The sequence below is a fragment of the Palaemon carinicauda genome, unplaced genomic scaffold (genome assembly GCF_036898095.1).
Source record: "Palaemon carinicauda isolate YSFRI2023 unplaced genomic scaffold, ASM3689809v2 scaffold306, whole genome shotgun sequence".
NCBI classification, from domain to species: Eukaryota; Metazoa; Arthropoda; class Malacostraca; order Decapoda; family Palaemonidae; genus Palaemon; species Palaemon carinicauda.
This window is the reverse complement of record NW_027170729.1, coordinates 145,001-165,588: the sequence shown is the minus strand read 5'-3', so window position 1 is coordinate 165,588 and position 20,588 is coordinate 145,001. Positions and strand designations below refer to the sequence as shown.

Genomic DNA, 20,588 nt, shown 5'->3' with positions numbered 1-20,588 from the left:
GGCTTACCATAGCTAAAGTCTCTGTTCTACCCTAACCAAGAGGAAAGTAACCACTGAACAATTACAGTATAGAACAGCAATGTGTAGAAAATATAAATCCACTCTTGATGGCATTTGTGGACTATGAAAGTCTTTTATAGTGTGCACCAGCCAATTTTGCCGAGAGTCCTGCGTTATTATGGAGTTCCTCTTAAATATGTAAATTTGATTATGTCTGTTCATGAGCATGGCAAGTGCAAAGTTAATGTCAATGAAGTCCTAGCAAATGAATTTCCAGTGAATATTGAGGTTCTCCAAGGGAATATGCTATCACCTATGTTGTTTATCCTCTTCATGGACTTTGTAATCCATGGAACAGTTGGGATGACAGAGAAGGATTGGACTGGATTGGTAACAGTAAATTAGCGAACCTAGAGTATACTGGGGATGCTGTCCTTATCAGCAAAATGCCACAGGACTTGCAAAGCTTGCTTACTAGAATGAATGAAATATCACATGAAGTTGAGCTTGCGATAAATAGAAGAAAGACAGATGAGGAGGAGAACGGAATATGTAAAGGAAGATGAAATATCATTGGAAGGAGAAAGGATTAATGAGGTGGAATCATTTAAATATTTAGGAACTATGATCCCTAAATAGTGTAAATAACACCTTTATTCTTAAATACTGTTATTGCTATGATTGCTACTACGGTTTTTCTATTTTTATGCTTAATAAATAATAAGGGTACAAAACATTGAAGGACATTTTACACAATCTACGTTGTGTAATTGCTGATCGTAACAGAATTGGTGGCCTGTCCAGGATTTGAATTGTTATCCTTTTTGAAATTAAGAGATTGCTCATTAATTAAACTTTTGTCACTTGTACAAAATAGCCAGCAGACATGTCAGAGTTTAACACATCTGAGTTTTTTTTTTTTTCTTTTTTTTTTTTGACAAATTTTGTGACGATTCATAAATTGTAAAGTTATATGACTAAAAGAAATCCAGCTTAGTAAATTTAGTAAAATAACTTGAGCATAATGTTGAAAACTTGCAGAAAAATGATGATGTTGAAATATTTGTTAGTTGAACTTTTGGCTGAAGATGAGGTGTTACCTCAAGATGCATTGGATTTAGGGGGTTTTAGGTCCATCAGCTTTATGAACAGAAAGACTTAAGAAGTTCATTTAAGAGAGAAAGAGTTGGAAGCTTAGTCTGAGCACGAGAGAAGGGAAGCTGAGTTTCAAAGTGATCAATTTACAAGATGAGCAGAACTAAGGATAGGGAAGTTCAAATAAAGCTTCATGAGACTAATATGCAAAAAGAGTTAGAACTTGAAAAAATTAAACAGGCTAATTCTAATGATGCCGATAAATCTAGGTCAGACATTTCAACGAAGATAGAGTTGTACCTCCTTTTATTGAAAAGATTTTAGACGAATATTTTGTATGTTTTGAAAGAAATGCTAAAAAATGTAAGAAGCCAACCAAAAATTGGGTGTAATGTTGTCAGGACTTTTATGTGGCAGGGAATATAAAGTCTGTGCTTCCATTCCTGAGGATAGAGTTAATGATTATGAATTCTTAAAAATTACTATTTTGCAGGCATATGAACTAACTCCAGAGGCTTATAGAATGAAGTTCAGGAGTTGGACAAAACAAAACAAGCAAACTGATATAGAATTTAGTAGGGAACAACCAGATTGGTTTGATAAATGGTATAAGGAAGCAAAATGTCAGGATGATTTTAAAGGATTAAGGGAAATTGTTTTATCTGAGCAGTTTAAAAATTTAGTGAGAATATCACAAATTTTAAGTAATTTGTATTTTTCCTAACAGTACTTACCTCGAACTACTTTCTTAGGGGTATCTGGGAACTCCTCCCAACCGACCAGAGTTTTGTGTAGTTTACCCTAGTCCCGTTTTCTATGAAGGGTTACCTCAGGTGGAGTTATACACGCCCTGAGGCTAACCCCAGGTCAGAGAGCATGCTTGCTCAGGTCTCGATCTCCAGTAAGTTCTTGATAGCTTAGGTATCTATGAAGTCCACCAAGGCACTCGGGGTAGGATGGGCGGGCCATTACCCTTAAGTAGTTCGAGGTAAGTACTGTTAGGAAAAATACAAATTACTTAAAATTTGTGATTTGTTCCAACACGGAGTACTTACCTCGAACTACTTTCTTAGGAGACTTATACCTTAGGAGGTGGGAGTGTCCTTCAGGACCTAGAGACCGTGACGAGAATAGAAGGTGAACCTAGGTAGGAGACTAGGTTCTGCTGACCTCAAAGAAAACACGAGAAAATAGGGAAAACTACGCAAAAAACCATCTTAGTGTCTAAGTAACTCACTTCTGCAAGAGTCCTAGGAGACATGTCCTTCCAATGATAGTGTATCCCATGACAGTTTCAGGGGGCTACCCGAGTCATTTCCGGTAAGGGAATAGGGGAAGGAAGAACAAGGGGGCTCAGGAAGGAACCTGTGTCTCTTGGACTTACTACCCGCAGTTACCACTGGGGCTACACCTTTAAACCGTTTGGAGCGCGGAAATGACGGGACCGAGCGAGAACCCGCCCAGGGACTTTCTCGAGTAGTCCTTCAAGCAGTGAGCCGTAAAGGTCAACTGGTTAGACCAAGTACCTGCCCTAAGGATTTGGCCCACTGCTATGGTTTTCTCAAACGCCAAAGAAGTATTTAGACCAATAATGCCATGGGGTCTGGGCTTTCCTGGAAAGGGGGCCCCTGCACTACTGTAGGGCCTGACAATCACTTGCCTTATCCAGAAGGAGAAAGTGTTCTTGGAGACTGGCTTCTTCACAGTCCCGAGGAAAATGAACAGACCCTTGATCTCAGGATGAAGTCTTGCTGTCCTCTCAAAATACTGCCATACTGCAAGTCCCTTGGGTTGTCCGAGTGAGGGATAGCTGCCACTGAGAACCCTTCCACTTTGGGGTTCCAAACAGCTGGATTCTGAGTCTTGGCTACGAAGGAGGGTAAGCATCTGAAAGTAGTTTCTCGCCAGCCCTTCGAGTGTGAGATCTCGTACGACAGGCCAAGAATCTCACCTACTCTTTGCTGATGCCAGAGCTAAATGAATGTCTTTTAGAGGCTCGAAGGGAGGTTCCAAAAGCTTCTTCGAGTACCCTAGCCACATCCCCCTGGGGCACTCTAATGGCTTGGGGGGAAAACGACTGCTCGAAGCTCTTGAAGAGCGTCGAGATCTACCTGGAGGCACCCAGGTCTGTGTCCTTCAGGAGGAAGACTTGGGATGGACATGCCCACTTCGTCCCTGAGATAGACCAGGAAGTCTGCTATCTCGTGAATGGAGGCCCCTAACGGCCTGATGTTCTTCGAGGAGCACCCCTTAGGAAAGGTAGCCCACGACGCCTGGTACACCTCGACTGACGAACGCCTCAGGTACCCTGACATCCTTGATGCCGTCCTCGACAGAAATCCTTCCTTTTTCAGGAGACGCTCGATAACCTCCACGTGTGAAGGAGGGACCAAGGGTTTTCGTTGAACCTCTGGAAGTGAGGCTGCCAGAGAAGGTCTGGTCTGCCTGGAAGTGGCCCAGGTGTAAGGCGTGCTAGTTTCTTTAGATCCGCGAACCACTCTCTCTCTGGCCACCAGGGCGCTACCAAAGTCACCCACAGGTTGGCCGTCCGTCTCATTGGAAGGCGTCCTCGAACGTTGCTGCTGGATCTGGCACAGGAAAACAAAACACGGGGAGCTGTGCGTTTAGTCTCGGGGCGAAGAGGTCTATCACCGGCGAGCCCCACTTCAGGGAGAGGGTTTTGACCACTTCTGGGTGTAGGGACCACTCGGGCCCTACCACTTGACCCATCCTGTTGAGGCCGTCGGCCAGGACGTTCCTCTTCCCCGGAGAGAACCTGGCTTAAAAATTGATTTGTTCCACATCAGCCCATTCTAGGAACTCCATCGTGAGACTGCACCGTTCCTTCGACTTCAGTCCTCCTTGCTCTTTCACATAGGCCACCACCGTGGCGTTGTCGCACCCCGGAGCCACGGAGCTTCCCCAGGGTAGATGGACGAACTCTAGGCACGCTCTTTGTACGGTCCTCATCTCCAGCACGTATATGTGCAGGTTCGTCTCCTCGACTTCCCATTTACATTTTGCCGTTTTGTCGAGAAGATGGGCACCCCAGCTCTCCTTGGATACGTCCGTGAACAGGAGCATCTCCGGAGGGTCGGTAGCAAAGGCCATTCCCTTGAGGGTGTTCGTTCCGATTGCCACCACCCCAGGACTTTCTTCGTCTCCGGGGACACCAGGACTATCTTGTGCGGGGAGTCCTATCAGTCTTTGCCAGTCCTTGGCTCTCCTGAGCTGGCCCGACAGGAAGGGCCAGAGTATCTGTTTCAGGGTGCCCAGTTTCTCTGCGGAGGGGAAGGCCCTCGCCATCCGGGAGTCTAGAACCAACCCTAGGTAGGTCATCCTGGTGGAGGAAATCAGCCGGGACTTCTCCAGGTTGATGATGATACTCAAGACATTGCAGAACTGCAGGAGCTTCTCGCCTTGCTCCCTCAGTACTTCATCTGTGACTGAAAGCAACAACCAGTCATCTAGGTACCGAATCTGGCGGACGTCCTGTTCGTGCGCCCAGCCTGAAACTGTTGCGAAGACCGTGAAGCCCTGAGGGCTATCGACAGTCCGAAGCATAGGGTTTTGAACTGCAACGTTTTGGTACTTCATTTTACCCTTAGGAACCTCCTGTTGGAGGGATGAACAGGGACCTTGAAGTAGACGTCTTTGAGGCCTATGGACCTCATGAAGTCCTCCTCTTTCAAGGTCGCTAGGACCGACTTCGGAGTGTCCATCTTGAAGTCGGTGTTGCACACGAATTGTTGAGGGCTGAAAGGTCTATGACCGGTCTCCAGAACCCTGTCGCCTTCTCCACCAGGAAGAGCCTGTTGTAGAACCCTGGACTCTGTTTCTCGACTGGTTCTACTGCCCCTTTCACCAGCATTGCCGAGCCTTCTTCCTGCAATACTGCTACTCTCAAGGGGTCCTTGGGTGCCAACCACTTCGCCTGTTGATCTGGGATAATAGGTGGGGGTCCGCTAGGAAGGGCAGCCCGTACCCCTCGTTTAGTACTGCTACGGTCCACGGATCCGCTCCGTGGTCCCGCCATGCTTGCCAAGATCGTTTGAGGCATCCCCCCACCTGAGGCGCCGGCAGGAGTAGGGGGCCTCCCCTCCTAACTCCTTCGAGAGCAGCGGCCTGAACGCCCTCTCCTGGAGCCCGAGTAGGAGGGTCTGAAGGTTAACTGAGGAGTCGAAGCTCCCCTACGGGAAGCAAGGCAAGGGAAAGATTACGTGTGCCAACTTCTACATCCGACGGGCGGACGGAGTCGAAGAGGCACTGGGCAAAGGTGCGGGGGTCTTTCTCCAGCAGCCACTGAGGCAGGCACTGGAGAGGCAATAGCCCCGTTCGACTCGCTAGGGGGAAAACCACTTTGCCTTCGTCACGGATGGAGCCGTCAGGAACGGGGGTAGCCATCATGGGTCTACCCCCTCCCGGGGAAAACCGTGGGGTTTAAGTACCCTGCCATGTCAGCGGCCGCCTCCGATGCTTGGATGGGGCTGGCCGGGACGATGGCACGGCTGGCTCCATCACGGATGGAGCCCCCGGGACGGAGGTAGCTCTCATGGGTGTGTCAGCTGCTACTTCCAATGCTTGGGTGGGGCTGGCCGGGACGATGGAGCGGCTATCTCCATCACGGATGAAGCCGCTGGGACGGAGGTAGCCGTCATGGGTCTACCCCCTCCCGGGGAAATCCATGGGGTTTAAGTACCCTGCCATGTCAGCGGCCGCCTCCGATGCTTGGATGGGGCTGGCCGGGATGATGGCACGGCTGGCCCCATCACGGATGGAGCCGCCGGGACGGAGGTAGCCATCATGGGTGTGTCAGCGGCCACCTCCAATGCTTGGATGGGGCTGGCCGGGACGATGGAGCCGCTATCTCCATCACGGATGAAGCCACTGGGACAGAGGTAGCCGTCATGGGTCTGCCCCCTCCCAGGGAAATCCGTGGGGTTTAAGTACCCTGCCATGTCAGCGGCCGCCTCCGATGCTTGGATGGGGCAGGCCGGGACGATGGCACGGCTGGCTCCATCACGGATGGAGTCGCCGGGATGGAGGTAGCCATCATGGGTGCGTCAGCAGCCACCTCCAAAGCTTGGATGGGGCTGGCTGGGACAATGAAGCGGCTATCTCCATCACGGATGAAGCCACTGGGACGGAGGTAGCCATCATGGGTCTACCCCCTCCCGGGGAATCCGTGGGGTGTCAGCACCCTGGTATACCAGCGGTTGACCACGAAGCCTGAATGGAGCTGTCGTGGTACCGGGTATAGATGCCATGCTGCCGGGTCGAGCCAGCGGCTACCTCCGCTGGAAGGATAGAGCTCCTGCAGAGATCCATGGAGCCGCAGGCTTCCCCGTGCTGGCTGGTTGGTTCCTTCGTTCAGGGCGGGCCATCGAAGAACCGGAGGCCGGGACAAGGCTGCCAGTTCGAAGGGGGCGACTCTCTCCTCTGGGCGGGAGAAGTCGGAACCTTCGCGGGCTTATGCCTGTCGACCGAGACCTGGCTGTCGAAGTCTTGGAGGCTGGGACACGGCTGCCAGACCAAAGGGGCAACTCTGCGCTGGGCGGAAGGAGTCGGAACCCTCGCGGACTTATGCCGGTCTGCCAGAGCCTGCTGTAGGGTCGCCGGGGTTCACGTCGAAGGACGGGCACCGCCATCGGAACGGGGGCCTCCGTCCTGGGTCCAACAACTCTTCCGGAGGTTCTCGTATCTGCGAGCCTGCCTGTTCAGGAAAGCAGAGGGCTGCGCTCGTGACGAGCTAGGTGGCCTTTGGAGGTCAGGACTCGGCTGCCAGACCGAAGGGGCGACTCTCTCCGCTGGGCGGATGGAGCCGGAACCTTCGCGGACTTACGCCTGTCAACTGGAACCTGCCATGATGAGTCCCTCCGTCGGGTGCCGCTGCTGCCAGAGGAGGAGTATCTATCCGGGGAGCTCGTCCTCGGACGCCAACTTAAAGGGCCCGGCGCCGCAGCTAGCTCCAGCAGCCTGTCGAGGTGAACCACCACCCACTCACTACTCTTGGGGGATCTTGAGCGCCGACTCTCGTGGCGTGACCTCGAGGGGGAGCGAGAACGCGACAACTTCTGGCGGGACTTCTCCCTTCGTCTCTTGAGCTTCCTCACCGCCTCGTCTTAGGGGGGAACCCATGCAATGGGGTCCGACGGCGGAGAAGGCTCCTTCTCGGCGACGTCCTCGGCTGCAGAAGTGACTGAAAAACACGCCAAAGAGGCTGGAGAAGAATTAGGGACATTTTTCCCCCACATGGGGTCATCAGAGGAGACATGGCCTGCTTGCACCAAGACTCCGTCTCCCATACACACTCCCGCCCCTCCCTCAGGCCCCTCACTCGTCTGGAACGATGCCACAACCCCACTATCCTCAAGATCAGACTCTTGGAGAAGGGCCGCGGGCCTCTTCCCCGCAACGGACTTACCTCGTCCCCTACTCTGGGTAGGGGAGGGTGGTAGGGAAGCTCTGTCAGACGAGACGCCCGGCGAAGCAAGGGAGGAAGGGACGCTAGGCTTCTTAGGCGACCTCTTTGTCGCCTACTTTTTCTTGGTGCTATACCGCACCTACTCAGACTCCTGGGGAAGAGCAATGAGCCTCTTCCCCACAACTGACTTACCTCGTCCCCTACTCTGGGTAGGGGAAGATGGCTGAGAAGTTCCATTCGACGAGGCATCGGGAGAAGTAAGCGGCGAGGAGAGGCTCGTCTTCCTATGTGACCTCTTGGACGCCTTCTTCTTCTTGGTGCCGAAGCGCACTCACTGCACCTCGTTCCAGGACTCGCACTCCGGACACGTGTCTGTAGGAGAACATAAGCTGCCCCTACACGACGAACACAGAGGATAAGGGTAGGAAAGGGTATAGAATGAACACAATGGGTCCACGTGGGGACCGCGTAAGACACAAAAGGGGGGTCGGGGACACAAAGGGTCGCAGTGGGTAAGGAGAGAGCGTCGAGATGTTATCACGACGCGACCAGAGAACTTACTGGAGATCGAGACCTGAGCAAGCATGCTCTCTGACCTGGGGTTAGCCTCAGGGCGTGTATCACTCCGCCTGAAATTACCCCTCATAGAAAACGGGAATAGGGTAAACTACACAAAACTCTGGTCGGTTGGGAGGAGATCCCAGATACTCCTAAGAAAGTAGTTCGAGGTAAGTACTCCGTGTTGGAACAAATTAAGGTTTATTTGAATGAGAAAAAGTTATCCACCCATCGTGAAACAGCCGTATGTGCTGATGATTATGTTCTGGCTCACAGGGATTCAAGGTCATATGATAAAAAGTTTAATAGGTCAAAAGAATATAGGGACAGTAATAGACACACAAGTACAGATGTTGTAGACAAAAAGTCTACAGCAGTTCTGATTCTCATGTCAAATCTCAAAGCAGCAGTTTGAATAGCAAATCAACTAGTAGCAGTTCTGTAATGTGTAATTATTGTAAGAAACCAGGTCATACGGTGTCTGAATGCTTCAAATTGAAGAAGAAAGAAGCTATGACTGTGGCTCATACTCTACCAAAGTCTCGCTATAGTGCGCTACCAGTAAAGGTTAACACTAGATGACACGTTTTTAACAAGAAACCTATTAATTCCAGTGTTTGTTCCAGACCAGTTGATAAGGTTTTCCAGCCATATTCTGCTGAGGGTCTTGCTAGTGTTGACGTTGCATGACATTGTGTTGATTTTCATGCATATTGTAAACTTTCAATGTTTCATGTGCTTTTTCGGCCACATGGGCCACAATCCACATTTATCGAATTTTCTAGAAAATTTGTGGGTAATGTTAGTTAATCATGTCCTTGTCTATGTAGTGCTCTGTCAATGCATGGTTTTTGGTATCCTTTTGAAGCATATTAACTGGGGAAGTTCTTGTTATATTACTTTCATAAATGGAGTAATTGATGTACATGAACTAGGGTAAAATATGTCTCATGAAAGCTGAAAAAAAAGAGATTTTTCAGTAAAAGTTTTGAGTTTTTGTTCTAGATCAAAAACAGTGTATGTGATTACCAGTTGTTACATACAACACCATGCAGCATAGCATTTTGGTCAATTTAGTACTAAATACATCTACTTTGGGTGTCAAACGGCTATTTCCTATGCCCATAAGTACCCTCAATGGGAAAAAATAGGCTTCAGGTAAACGAATTAAAGTGCAAAACCTTCTCCCTAAATATGCTACTTTTTTCAAAGTGGGTCTTACACTAATAGTTCTGTTAAGTGAATCATGGGATAAATTGCAAAAGGTGATTGAAGATTTGAATAGAAAAAGCACAAATGTAGGACTGAAAATTTATATGAGTAAAACTAAGATATTCAATGTAAATGAAGAGACAATAAATAAGGGTTATAGGCGAACCTCTAGAGATTGTTAAGAACTATACATACTTAGGACAGTCAGTACGCCTGGTGTCTAATCCTCTTCCCGCAAAGTATCTATTGTATATCAGTTGTTACAGTGTAATTCAAAAGTGTTTAGTAAGGTGTGGTGAAAGACAGGGAATGCATACACCCTCGATATTCTTCATAAAACTTATTTTCCTCAATTTCCTTTGCAAGGTTACTAAGAATAGCAAGTCTATAAATGATATGAGCAATTTGGAACTACAATTATTGCATGTCAAATATGGTGGTTAATATTTCTGAATTGCAATACACTTGAAATTTGGGTTTCAATTACCTTAACAAGACGATTCCAGAATGGTAGAAAATTGAATAACCAAAACTTACGACATCTATCTATGCTGGCAAGAATGGCTTGTTCCAATGAAAATAGTTTTTCCACAGAATTAAATGCAAGAGAGTCGGTGCGTGTAGATGGAGGGACCATTGGCTGATCATCTACAACAATATCTTCTTCTCCTCCATCACCTCCATCTCCACCACCCGCTTCCATGGCTTCAGCCGCTTCTCTGCCTCCTCTTCTCTGTGAATATCGAATGAAACTTCTAATAATGTATATAAAATTGACATTGAATGAACTAAACTGTACGGTACATTATTATAATCAAAACTGAGATAAATTCTTAAGGAATAAGTAAAAGACTTGTATAGCAAAATACACCTCCCAATAACACATTGGACAAATTTACAATTTTGCATCAACCAACTGTCCCTTGCCTCTCCCCATAGATATTATACCACTAGATGCCGTGAGACCCATATCGGAGAATGGCAGAGTATACGTGAAGACTGCCGCCATCTTGGGATGGGGAAGATGGGTGGTGGCTAGCATGGTGATCAATGTAAATAAACGTCCACACAAAGTTTATCGTAAAATTATGCATACTGCATCTATATATATGTAGCTTCTATTTTGAAATGTTACACTGAATAAATATACAACTAAATATTGTTCATTGATGTACATATACATATATATATATATATATATATATATATATATATATATATATATATATATATATATATATATATATATATATATATATATATATGTATACATATAGAATATATCATCATCATCATATCCTCCTACGCCTATTGACACAAAGGGCATCGGTTGGATTTGCCAGTCGTCTCTATCTTGAGCTTTGAAATCAATACCTCTCCATTCATCATCCCCTACTTCATGCTTCATAGTCCTCAGACATGTAGTGTCTTGTGGTTCCTAGCTAAACGTTTGGTGAGCTAGTCTCTCGTAGAAAGGGCGAAGAGCATGCCTACACTATCTACATTTACCCCTCTCTATGATCTCATTCAAATATGGCACTCGAGTAATCTCGCTTATAGTTTCAGTACTAATCCTGTCCTGCCATTTAATTCACACTATCCTTTTGAGGGCTTTGTTTTTAAATCTACAAAATCTGTTGGATATTGTTTCATTGTCATACCACTACCATGTTCATACAGTAGCACCGATCTCACTACATAGATATATAGCCTGATTTCTATATAGAATTTCAGGCAATCTGATTCCAAATTTTACATAATGTAGCCATTGTCTAATTTGCTTTTTGCAATCTTTTATTAAACTTCAACTCCAAAGACCCTGTATTAGAGATCATAGTTCATAAATATCTAAAAGATTCTATCTCATGAATCCTTTTTCCTTCCAATGATATTTCATCTTCCATTGCATACTCCGTTCTCATCATCTCTGTCTTTCTTTGATTCATCTTGAGCCAAACATCATATATTTCATGAATTCTGATAAACAAGCTTTGCAAGTCCTGTGGTGTTCTACTAATAATACTAATAATTAGAGTTGGAGTTTGATGAAAGACTGAAAAAATCTAATCAAACAATGGCTAGATAGTAGGTTCGCCAGGGCACCAGCCACCCGTTGAGATACTACCACTAGAGAGTCATGGGGTCCTTTGACTGGCCAGACAGTACTGCACTGAATTCTTCTCTCTGGTTACGGTTCATTTTCCCTTTGCCCACATCTACACGAAATAGTCTGGCCTATTCTTTACGTAGTTTCCTCTGTCGTCATACACCTGACAACATTAAGATTACCAGACAATTCTTCTTCACCGAAAGGAGTTAACCACTGCATTGTAATTGTTCAGTGGTCACTTTCCTCTTGGTAAGGGTAGAAGAGACTCTTCAGCTTTGGTAAGCAGCTCTTTTAGGAGAAGGACACTCCAAAATCAAACCATTGTTCTCTAGTCTTGGGTAGTGCCATAGCCTCTGTACCATGGTCTTCCACTGTCTTGGGTACACTCAAGCACACTATTCTGTCTTATTTCTCTTCCTCTTGTTTTGTTAGTTTTCTTAGACTACTTTATTTTTCCTTGTTTCCTTTCCTCACTGGGCTATTTTCCCTGTTGGAACCCATGGGCTTATAGCATCATTCTTTTCCAACTAGGGTTGTGGCTTAACAAGTAATAATAATAATAATAATTAAGTAAAATTTGGAAATCAAATCGCCTGGAATTACATATAAAAATCCGCCTATATAAAAGTTAAGTAAGGTTGATGTTACTATATGGAAATGAGTCGTGGTATGACAATGAAACAATATTCAACAGATTTTGTAGATTTGAGAACAAAGCCCTCAGAAGAATATTGGGAGTTAAATGGTAGGGCAGGATTAGAAATGAAACTATAATAGATTACTGTAGTGCCATATGTGGATGAGATCATGGTGAGGTGTAGATGGAGATGGTTTGGTCATGCTCTTCACACTCCCCAAGAGAGATTAGTTCACTAAACTTTTAGCTGGGATCCACAAGGTACTAGAATAGTTGGAAGACCCAGACTTACATGGCTAAGGACTATGAAGTGTGAAGAAGGAAATGATGCATGGAGAAGTATTGATTTTAAGCTCGAGATAGAGATGACTGGCGAAATCTAACCGAGGCCCTTTGCATCAATAGGTGTAGGGTTAGATGATTACATATATATATATATATATATATATATATATATATATATATATATATATATGTACATATACATATATATATTTATATATATGTGTGTGTGTATGTACACGTATATACTGTAGATGAGAAAATATATATATATATATATATATATATATATATATATATATATATAAATATATGTATATATATATGTGTATATATATATATATGTGTATATATATATATATATATATATATATATATATATATATATATATATATATATATATATATATATATATATATATATATGTGTGTGTGTGTGTGTGTGTGTGTGTGTGTGTGTATGTACATGTATACACTGTAGATGAGAATATATATATATATATATATATATATATATATATATATATATATATATATATATACATATATATATACATATATATATATATATAAATATGTATATATATATATATATATATATATATATATATATATGTGTGTGTGTGTGTGTGTGCATGTACATGTATATACTGTAGATGAGAATATATATATATATATATATATATATATATATATATATATATATATATACATATATTTATATATATATATATATATATATATATATATATATATATATATATATATATATATATATATATGTGTGTGTGTGTGTGTGTGTATGTACATGTATACACTGTAGATGAGAATATATATATATATATATATATACATATATATATATATATAAATATATATATATATATATATATATATATATATATATATATATATATATATATATATATATATATGTGTGTGTGTGTGTGTGTGTGTATGTACATGTATATACTGTAGATGAGAATATATATATATATATATATATATATATATATATATATATATATATATATATATATATATATATATATATATATATATATATATATATATATATATAACGGATTTTGAGCGAAGCGAAAAATCTATTTTTGGGTGAGATAGCCATGGCGTCCTGATGGAAGGTTCCTTTTTGGTAGCTTCCTTGGGTATATAACTACTAGATATTCCCAGAGAATTTAACCACAGGTTATCACAGAATTCTAACTTCTGGAGCGAGTATCCTAAAGGTTTCCCTTTTAAGACATCGTAAATCAACAGGGGACGCATGTATTAACGCGCCACATAGCTATCTACACCCTAAACAGAGTTAACACTTCGGTGTGTAGGGGCGGAGAATAGTTGGGAGCCGTTCCACAGCTAATCTTGTTCGTGGCTACTTTTGGTACTCGAGACGTAAACAAACGGGTGCCATTGCTAAATGACGTCACGTCCGTCGTCATCCTGAAGCCAGTTGCTTGCCGATCACCATGATACAGCAGAGCAGGGTGGGACCTAAAAACTGGACGAAGTAGCAGGGAGGGTCCATCAGGATGCCATGGCTATCTCACCCAAAAATAGATTTTTCGCTTCGCTCAAAATCCGTTTTTTGGGCTCAAGCCATGGCATCCTGATGGAAGAATACCAGAGAATCAATGTATCGTGGTAGATTTTCCCCTATTGGGTAAGTGCCAAAGGCTTTGAACAGGGTAGCATAGTAATCTTAATAAAAGAACCGTAGGGAAGAAACCTTCCTGCCCCCTTGGCAGTGAAGTTGGGCCATGCCGAGATCAAAGTGGTTATCGAAGGGCTATTCACCCTGCTAGAAGAACCTGAAGAACTTGGAGACAAGACTGAATGGTTGGCATTCGAATAGGAACATTCTCGAAGGCAGACGAGTGGTGGTTGGACACTGTATGTAGAGGAGAATAGTTTCGTCTCTAAGGTATGAAGAGTAAGTATTCGTATTGGAATATTACATTGCAAAGGTGAATATATAATAAGGGTTAAGACCTTAGTATCTTCATTAACCATAAGGAAGGGGATAATAAAAACTATGTCAGACATGTATTTCATAGTATAAGTAGGAGCGGATTGAGACGCACAAGTAATAAAATAAGAATTTCATTTCACAAATGCAGAAATTTAAATGAATTGCAATAATAAGTAAAGTTAATTTACGACAAATTATAATGTACATAGCAATAAAGACTTGCTCTTGAATCTGAAAGGGAATTTCAAATTTATTAGTAGGCACTCGTTCTCGAGGAACGTCAGTCTTTAATTAAAACACATCATGCTCTAGGCATGCGGCACTCGTGTGACGACTATGACATTTCACCTGGGATAAGAACAGTTATAAAAGCACTAAGTGTTTTCGACATCACTACGTATCGCTCGAGGGTCAACATAGGCACCCGAAGAGTTAGAGTCCCAAGTAACTCGCTGTTCTATGCAGAGTTAGGTGCAGGTTTCATAACACTACCTGCGGCTACCACAAAATGTTTGACTTCGTGCACTTGTTTCGCATAATGTTTGAAGAAAACACGCGAGGACTTCCAGCCTGTGAAACTTTTAAGGCTTTCGAAGTCCATACTCTGAAAGAAATTCAGAGACGATGCAACTTTTCTAGGATCGTGACCGGCGGGTGTACTGTCAGGATCCGCTCTGCGAATGAAGTAGGTGATTTTCGCTCTTAGTTGTTTCAGTGACAGGTCGCTGCCCGATGTTTCTCCTTTGAAGAGTTGGCCTCCACCAAAGTTCGAAGTTCTGCGAAGATAGACCTTGAGGCTCTCTACTGGGCATAGAGAGGCATCTTCCTTCAGGGGGCATATTCTCCAAGGGCCCCATCTTTTGGTGGGTAATTCGTTTTTGGCGAGAAACGTCGGATCCGGGGAGAGGGTAAGGTCTCCTGAATCAGTAAACAGGATATGACCCTCTTCTCTTGATAATGCCACTATTTCTCTGACTCGGGCTCCTGAAGCAAGAGCAAAGAGAAATATAACTTTCTGAGTCAGATCCTTGAGAGGGCATGAATCATTATCCAAGTTGGAGGCGAAATGGAGCACCTTGTCCAATGACCAGGAGATCGGTTTCGGTGGGGGTGCTGGGCGTAGACGAGCGCATGCTTTCGGCAGTTTATTGAAGATGTCGCTGGACAGATCAATTTGGAAGGCATACAACAGTGGTCTAGTCAAGGCCGATTTGCAAGTAGAAATCGTATTGGCTGCTAATCCCTGTCCATGAAGGTGAATAAAGAAGGACATGCAAAAATCAATGGTGATATCCGTAGGATTTTTTGCCTTGACGAATGAGACCCATTTTCTCCAAGATGATTCGTATTGCCGTCTTGTGGATTCGGTCTTGTATTCCTCGAGGAAGTCTAGACTTTTCTTCGAGATCCCAAACCTCTTCTTCGCGGCTAGGGAGAGAAAATCATGAGATGAAGGTCCTTGATTTTCGATGATGAAGCGAAGACAGTCGACTTCTGTACTTGTTGGGCGAGAACTGGGCCCGGGAGAGGGATCAGCGTGGGCTGCAGCTCCAGGACCAGGGGGTACCAGTTGCTCCGGGGCCACTTGGGAGCCACTAGGGCCGCTGTCCCTTTGAAGGTTCTCAGCTTGGAGAGGACTTTCAGCAGAAGGTTGGTGGGAGGGAACAGGTAGATCTTGGACCATCTGTTCCAATCCAGGGACATGGCATCCACCGCCTCTGCCTTGGGGTCCTCGTACGGGGCCACATAACGAGGAAGTTGATTGTTGTCGCTCGTTGCGAAGAGATCGATCTGAAGTTCCGGGACTTGGTGGGAGATGAAGGAGAATGATCTTGCGTCTAGAGACCATTCCGACTCTATCGGGCTTGTCCGGGATAGAGCGTCCGCCGTCACGTTGCGGAATCCTTGTAGGTGAACTGCAGATAGGTGCCACTTCTTCCTCTCTGCCAGACGGAAGATTGTTAGAAGCACCTGATTTATCTGGGGCGATCTTGAGCCTTGGCGATTGAGACATCGAACTACCACCGAGTTGTCTAGGGTTAGACGAATATGGATCGAGGGAGGCGGGGAGAGTTTCTTCAGTGTTAGAAGGACCGCCATGGCCTCCAAGATGTTGATGTGAAACGTCTTGAATAGTGGAGACCACGTGCCTTGAGCCTATTTCTGGTGGGAGTGACCTCCCCAACCCTCCAGCGAAGCGTCCGTGTGGATGTTGAGTGATGGAGGTGGGTGTTGAAGAGGGATGGACCTTTTCAGGGCCTTTGCTTCCGACCACGGCTTGAGGAGAAGTCGAAGTCTGTTTGGGAGCCGTCTCTTGAGGTCTCTTCGAGGGATGGATGCAGAACGTCTCCAGACTCCCACGGCATCCTTTAGCTGTGCACGAAGCACCGGGTTTGTCACTGAGGCGAACTGTAGAGAGCCTAGAACTCGTTCCTGCTGGCGTCTTGAGATCCGCTTGGATTTCAGTAGTCGCTTGACAGACCCTGCTATTTCCTTCCTTTTCTTCTGGGGGATGGAAAGGCGGTGTGACTGAAGGTTCCACTGGATTCCTAACCATTGGAACTTCTGAGCTGGAGAGAGGCGAGATTTCTTCACGTTTATCTTGAATCCCAGGTGTTCTAGGTACTGGGTGACTTTGCTGCAGGATTTTAAACAATCCTCGGGCGATGGAGCCCAGACTAGCCAATCGTCGAGGTAGGCCATCACCTGGACGTCTCGGAGGCGGAGCTATTGTACTATGGCGTCCGCCAGCTTTGTGAAGATCCGAGGGGCCACGTTGAGGCCGAAGGGCATGGCCCTGAAGGCGTAGCTTTTCCTTTGGAGTCGAAATCCTAGGTAGGAGGAAGCGTGATGGTTCATTGGAACGTGCCAGTAGGCATCCGCCAGGTCTATGGAGACCGTGTAAGAACCTCGAGGCAGAAGGGTCCTTATCTGTTGAAGAGTCAGCATCTTGAACTTGTCGTTCGCTATGAACTTGTTGAGGGGGGATAAGTCCAGAATGACTCTGAGTTTGTCGGAGTCTTTCTTGGGGACGCAAAACAGTCTCCCTTGGAACCTGGTGGACTTTACCTTCCTTATCACCTTCTTGTTCAAGAGATCTAGGACATATTCTTCCAGAAGGGGGGTTGATGGTTGGAAGAATTGCTGGAAGGTTGGGGGTGGTTGAGTCCAACTCCAGCCTAGACCTTTCTTGACGATGCTGTGTGCCCAGGGATCGAAGGTCCAACGATCCTGGAATTGGCGGAGTCTTCCTCCCACCGGAAGCACTCCATTGCTTCTGGTGTCCCGAGGGCTTACTGCCTCGGCCGCTAGCTCCCCTTCCTCCTCTGCCTCTGGAGGGGCGGCGAGATGCGTCTCTGCTTGCACCCTTGTTTGAGCCTCTACCTTTGGGACGAAAGGTAGTTGTCCGTTGCTCAAAGGCAGGGGTGAAAACCGGTGACTGGGACAAAACCGTTTGGGTGACCAACTGAAAGGTCTGTTGTGGCTGAGCAGCCACTTGGGGAGTAGCGGGTCCCGGAAACTGTCGTCGCTGTTGACGTTGCTGGGGGTTTTGCTTGGAGGGTTTCCTCTTAGGTTGAGGGCCATCGTCCTGAGAGGATTTCCTCTTTTTTGACATGCCCCACTTATTGAGAAGGTTCCTATTCTCAGTGGCAGCCTTGTCAGTGATCTCTTTCACGAGATCGGAGGGGAAGAGGTGTTTACCCCAGATGTTGGAGGAAATCAGCCTCCGGGGTTCGTGTTTCACAGTGGCACTTGAGAACACGAATTCTCGACAGGCTCTCCGAGCCTTCATGAAGTGGTACAAGTCCTTCACCAGAGTCGCCATGTGGGATTTGGCGAGTACCATGTAGTGGTCTGGGACTCTGGTGTCACCAGCCATGACATCAAGTTGTACCTGGTGGGACATGGATGCTGCGAGCCTTTCCTTCGTATCTTGTTCCCGACGAAGGAGATGGTCGTTGAGTTTCGGGAGGTCTTCGTTAAACTGACGTCCGGCTACGTCAGGATCTAGCTTTCCCACCACGAAGGTATGCTGGATATCCTTCCAGTGTAGAGCGTCGGGGGGAGTTACTATGGAGAAGGGTCTGCACTTCTCCAGTGTAGGGCAGGGTTTTCCTTCTTCAACAGCCTTGTGGCACGCAGCGAAGGCCTTTTCCGTGAAGGGAAGGACTGCATCGTCGGGTGCGACGTAAGTAGGGTGCTTCTTGCTCAGGGCCGGAAGCTTAGAGCAGGTAAAACCTCTACTTTTGAATGCGGTGGCTAGCATAGCCTGAGCCTTCGAGAGATCGAACACTATCACCTCCTTGGGTTCGGTCTCTTCTTTAGAGGCAGGTTCAGAACGAAGCCGGACGTAACAGTCCGGGTAAGCCTCAAAGTTCGGGAAGAACTTCACATCTTCCAGGGGGACCGTGCCGATCTTATCGCTGATAAAGATCCTGCCGGTCGCGATAACCATATGCTCGGCATACCTCCAAGGGTTGGTATGTGAGCATGCAGGGAGGTCCTTAACCGAGATCTTCTTCGGTTCTTTGGACCCTCCCATGGACCTGATGAACTCGTGAGTCTCTTTAAGTCTGTCATCCATAATGGCTTTAATCATCCGGAACATCTCTTGGGCGGATGGGATGGGTTCCGGGGTAGCGGAGGTAGACGGGAGAGACACTTCCGTCGGTGTAGGAGTAGGGGCGGTGATGGAAGGCGGAGCGACCTCCTGCTCCGACTCGGCGTATTCCACCTGGTCCTCTTCATCTTCCGCGCCTTGGGCCATGAGGGTCTTCTCCGTGTCCTCCGAAATATCCGACATGTGTTCATCGTTCTCGGAATCCAGGCGACACTCGTGCATGGACTGGGCCATGATTATGTCTGGTTCCACCGTGATCTGGACGGTGGGGATCTGGTCTTTGGGTACCACAGAATCAGGGGAGGCCTTTGGGAACAGTAGGGCCCTCATTTCTTCAGTGGCGTTCTTTTGGAAGCCACGCACCCACTTGCGTAGCTTATCCCGAGAAGCGTCCCTGATCTCCGCTGAGGGAGGGTTATGAAAGGCATCGACTAGGCGATCCTGGCAGACCGTACAGTTCTGCAGGTCCCAGAACTTCAGATCCCCTTTCTTGTTGGCACAAGGGGCGTGGGTCCTACACGCCGTATGCCCGTAGAAGTGCGGGCGCTTCACTGCACAGAAGCCGTGGTCACACTTCATCTGCTCCTCCTGTAAAAGAAAGAGAATATGAGTATGGGGGGGGGGGGGGGTCATAAGAATGACTCTTAACTAAAGTTAAATATTAATCATTAATCTTAACTTGACAATAGGTGTGATGCACAGAGGAGGGCTGAGAGAGGATAGGAACATACTCCGTGTATCTCGCCCGGCTGGTTACCGTAACCTTCATCCATGGACAATCCGAAGTGACCGAAGGCACAGGATAGAATTCAATATAGAATGCCCGTAGGGCAGTGGGAATTCTATTGGAAATTGTCAAGGATATAAGGCTGGGACTGAGGCCACTCAGTTCCAGAATTGGGGACTAGAAGATCCCATAGGGTAACGGTTTCCGGCAACCAGCCGTGCTAAGATACACACAGCATGCTGGAAATCTGTGATATGCAAGGAGACAGCATGATTACTAATAGAACGGTAATAAAATACCGATCCATTTACGTAAACAAGTCATCTGATTGCAGTGTAGGGCTATCAATATCAGATGATAGCTAGTAGAAGGGGGTGCAAGTCGCCTTGACGCCTCTGGAAGGCTCCGGCAGACCGCCGGCACGCCGGAGGCCGCTCCAGCAGAGTTTCTGGCATTTAGGGAAGACAATATAGAAGTCAAGAGTAATACCAGGGTGGCGGCCGCCGGCCGGCGGCACGCCAGCGGGGAGCGGCGGCTCCGGAAGCCAGAGGTTGCCGGCTTGGTGACAGGAACAAGGATGGTTATAGCAGAACCGGACTGCCGGCGGCGGATGCCGGCACTCCGGGGGCCGGCCGGTGGACGGACGACCAAGCTATGAGGAAAGAGGGAAGGCCATCGGCTGGATGCCGGCGGCAGGCGGCAGTCCCCCGGCACACGGAGGACTGGCGGCCCAGGGGGTAAGGGATAAGTCACCAAGGTAGGAGGTGGGTATCACCGACAGTGGAGGCGGCAAGGGACCGGCACCAGGATAGTGAAAGAGACAGAAGGAGGGATGTAGGGGTCCGGCCACGGACCCCCAGACATCCCACCTGAGTGGGTGTACCCATGATAGAGGCTAGCCCTATCAACCAGAAGCAGGGGCCGCAGAG

At 46.5% G+C, this 20,588-nt stretch overlaps 1 protein-coding gene across 1 annotated transcript in view; it reads right to left on the bottom strand.

Annotated features, from left to right (window-relative positions):
- The window catches only part of LOC137636467 (actin-related protein 8-like), a 162,146-nt gene that overhangs the window by 8,897 nt on the left and 132,661 nt on the right, over positions 1-20,588 (bottom strand). Inside the window, exon 7 of the mRNA XM_068368896.1 lies at positions 9,827-10,022. Within this exon, the coding sequence (XP_068224997.1) occupies positions 9,827-10,022 (196 nt within the window). The remainder of the gene's footprint in view (positions 1-9,826; positions 10,023-20,588) is intronic.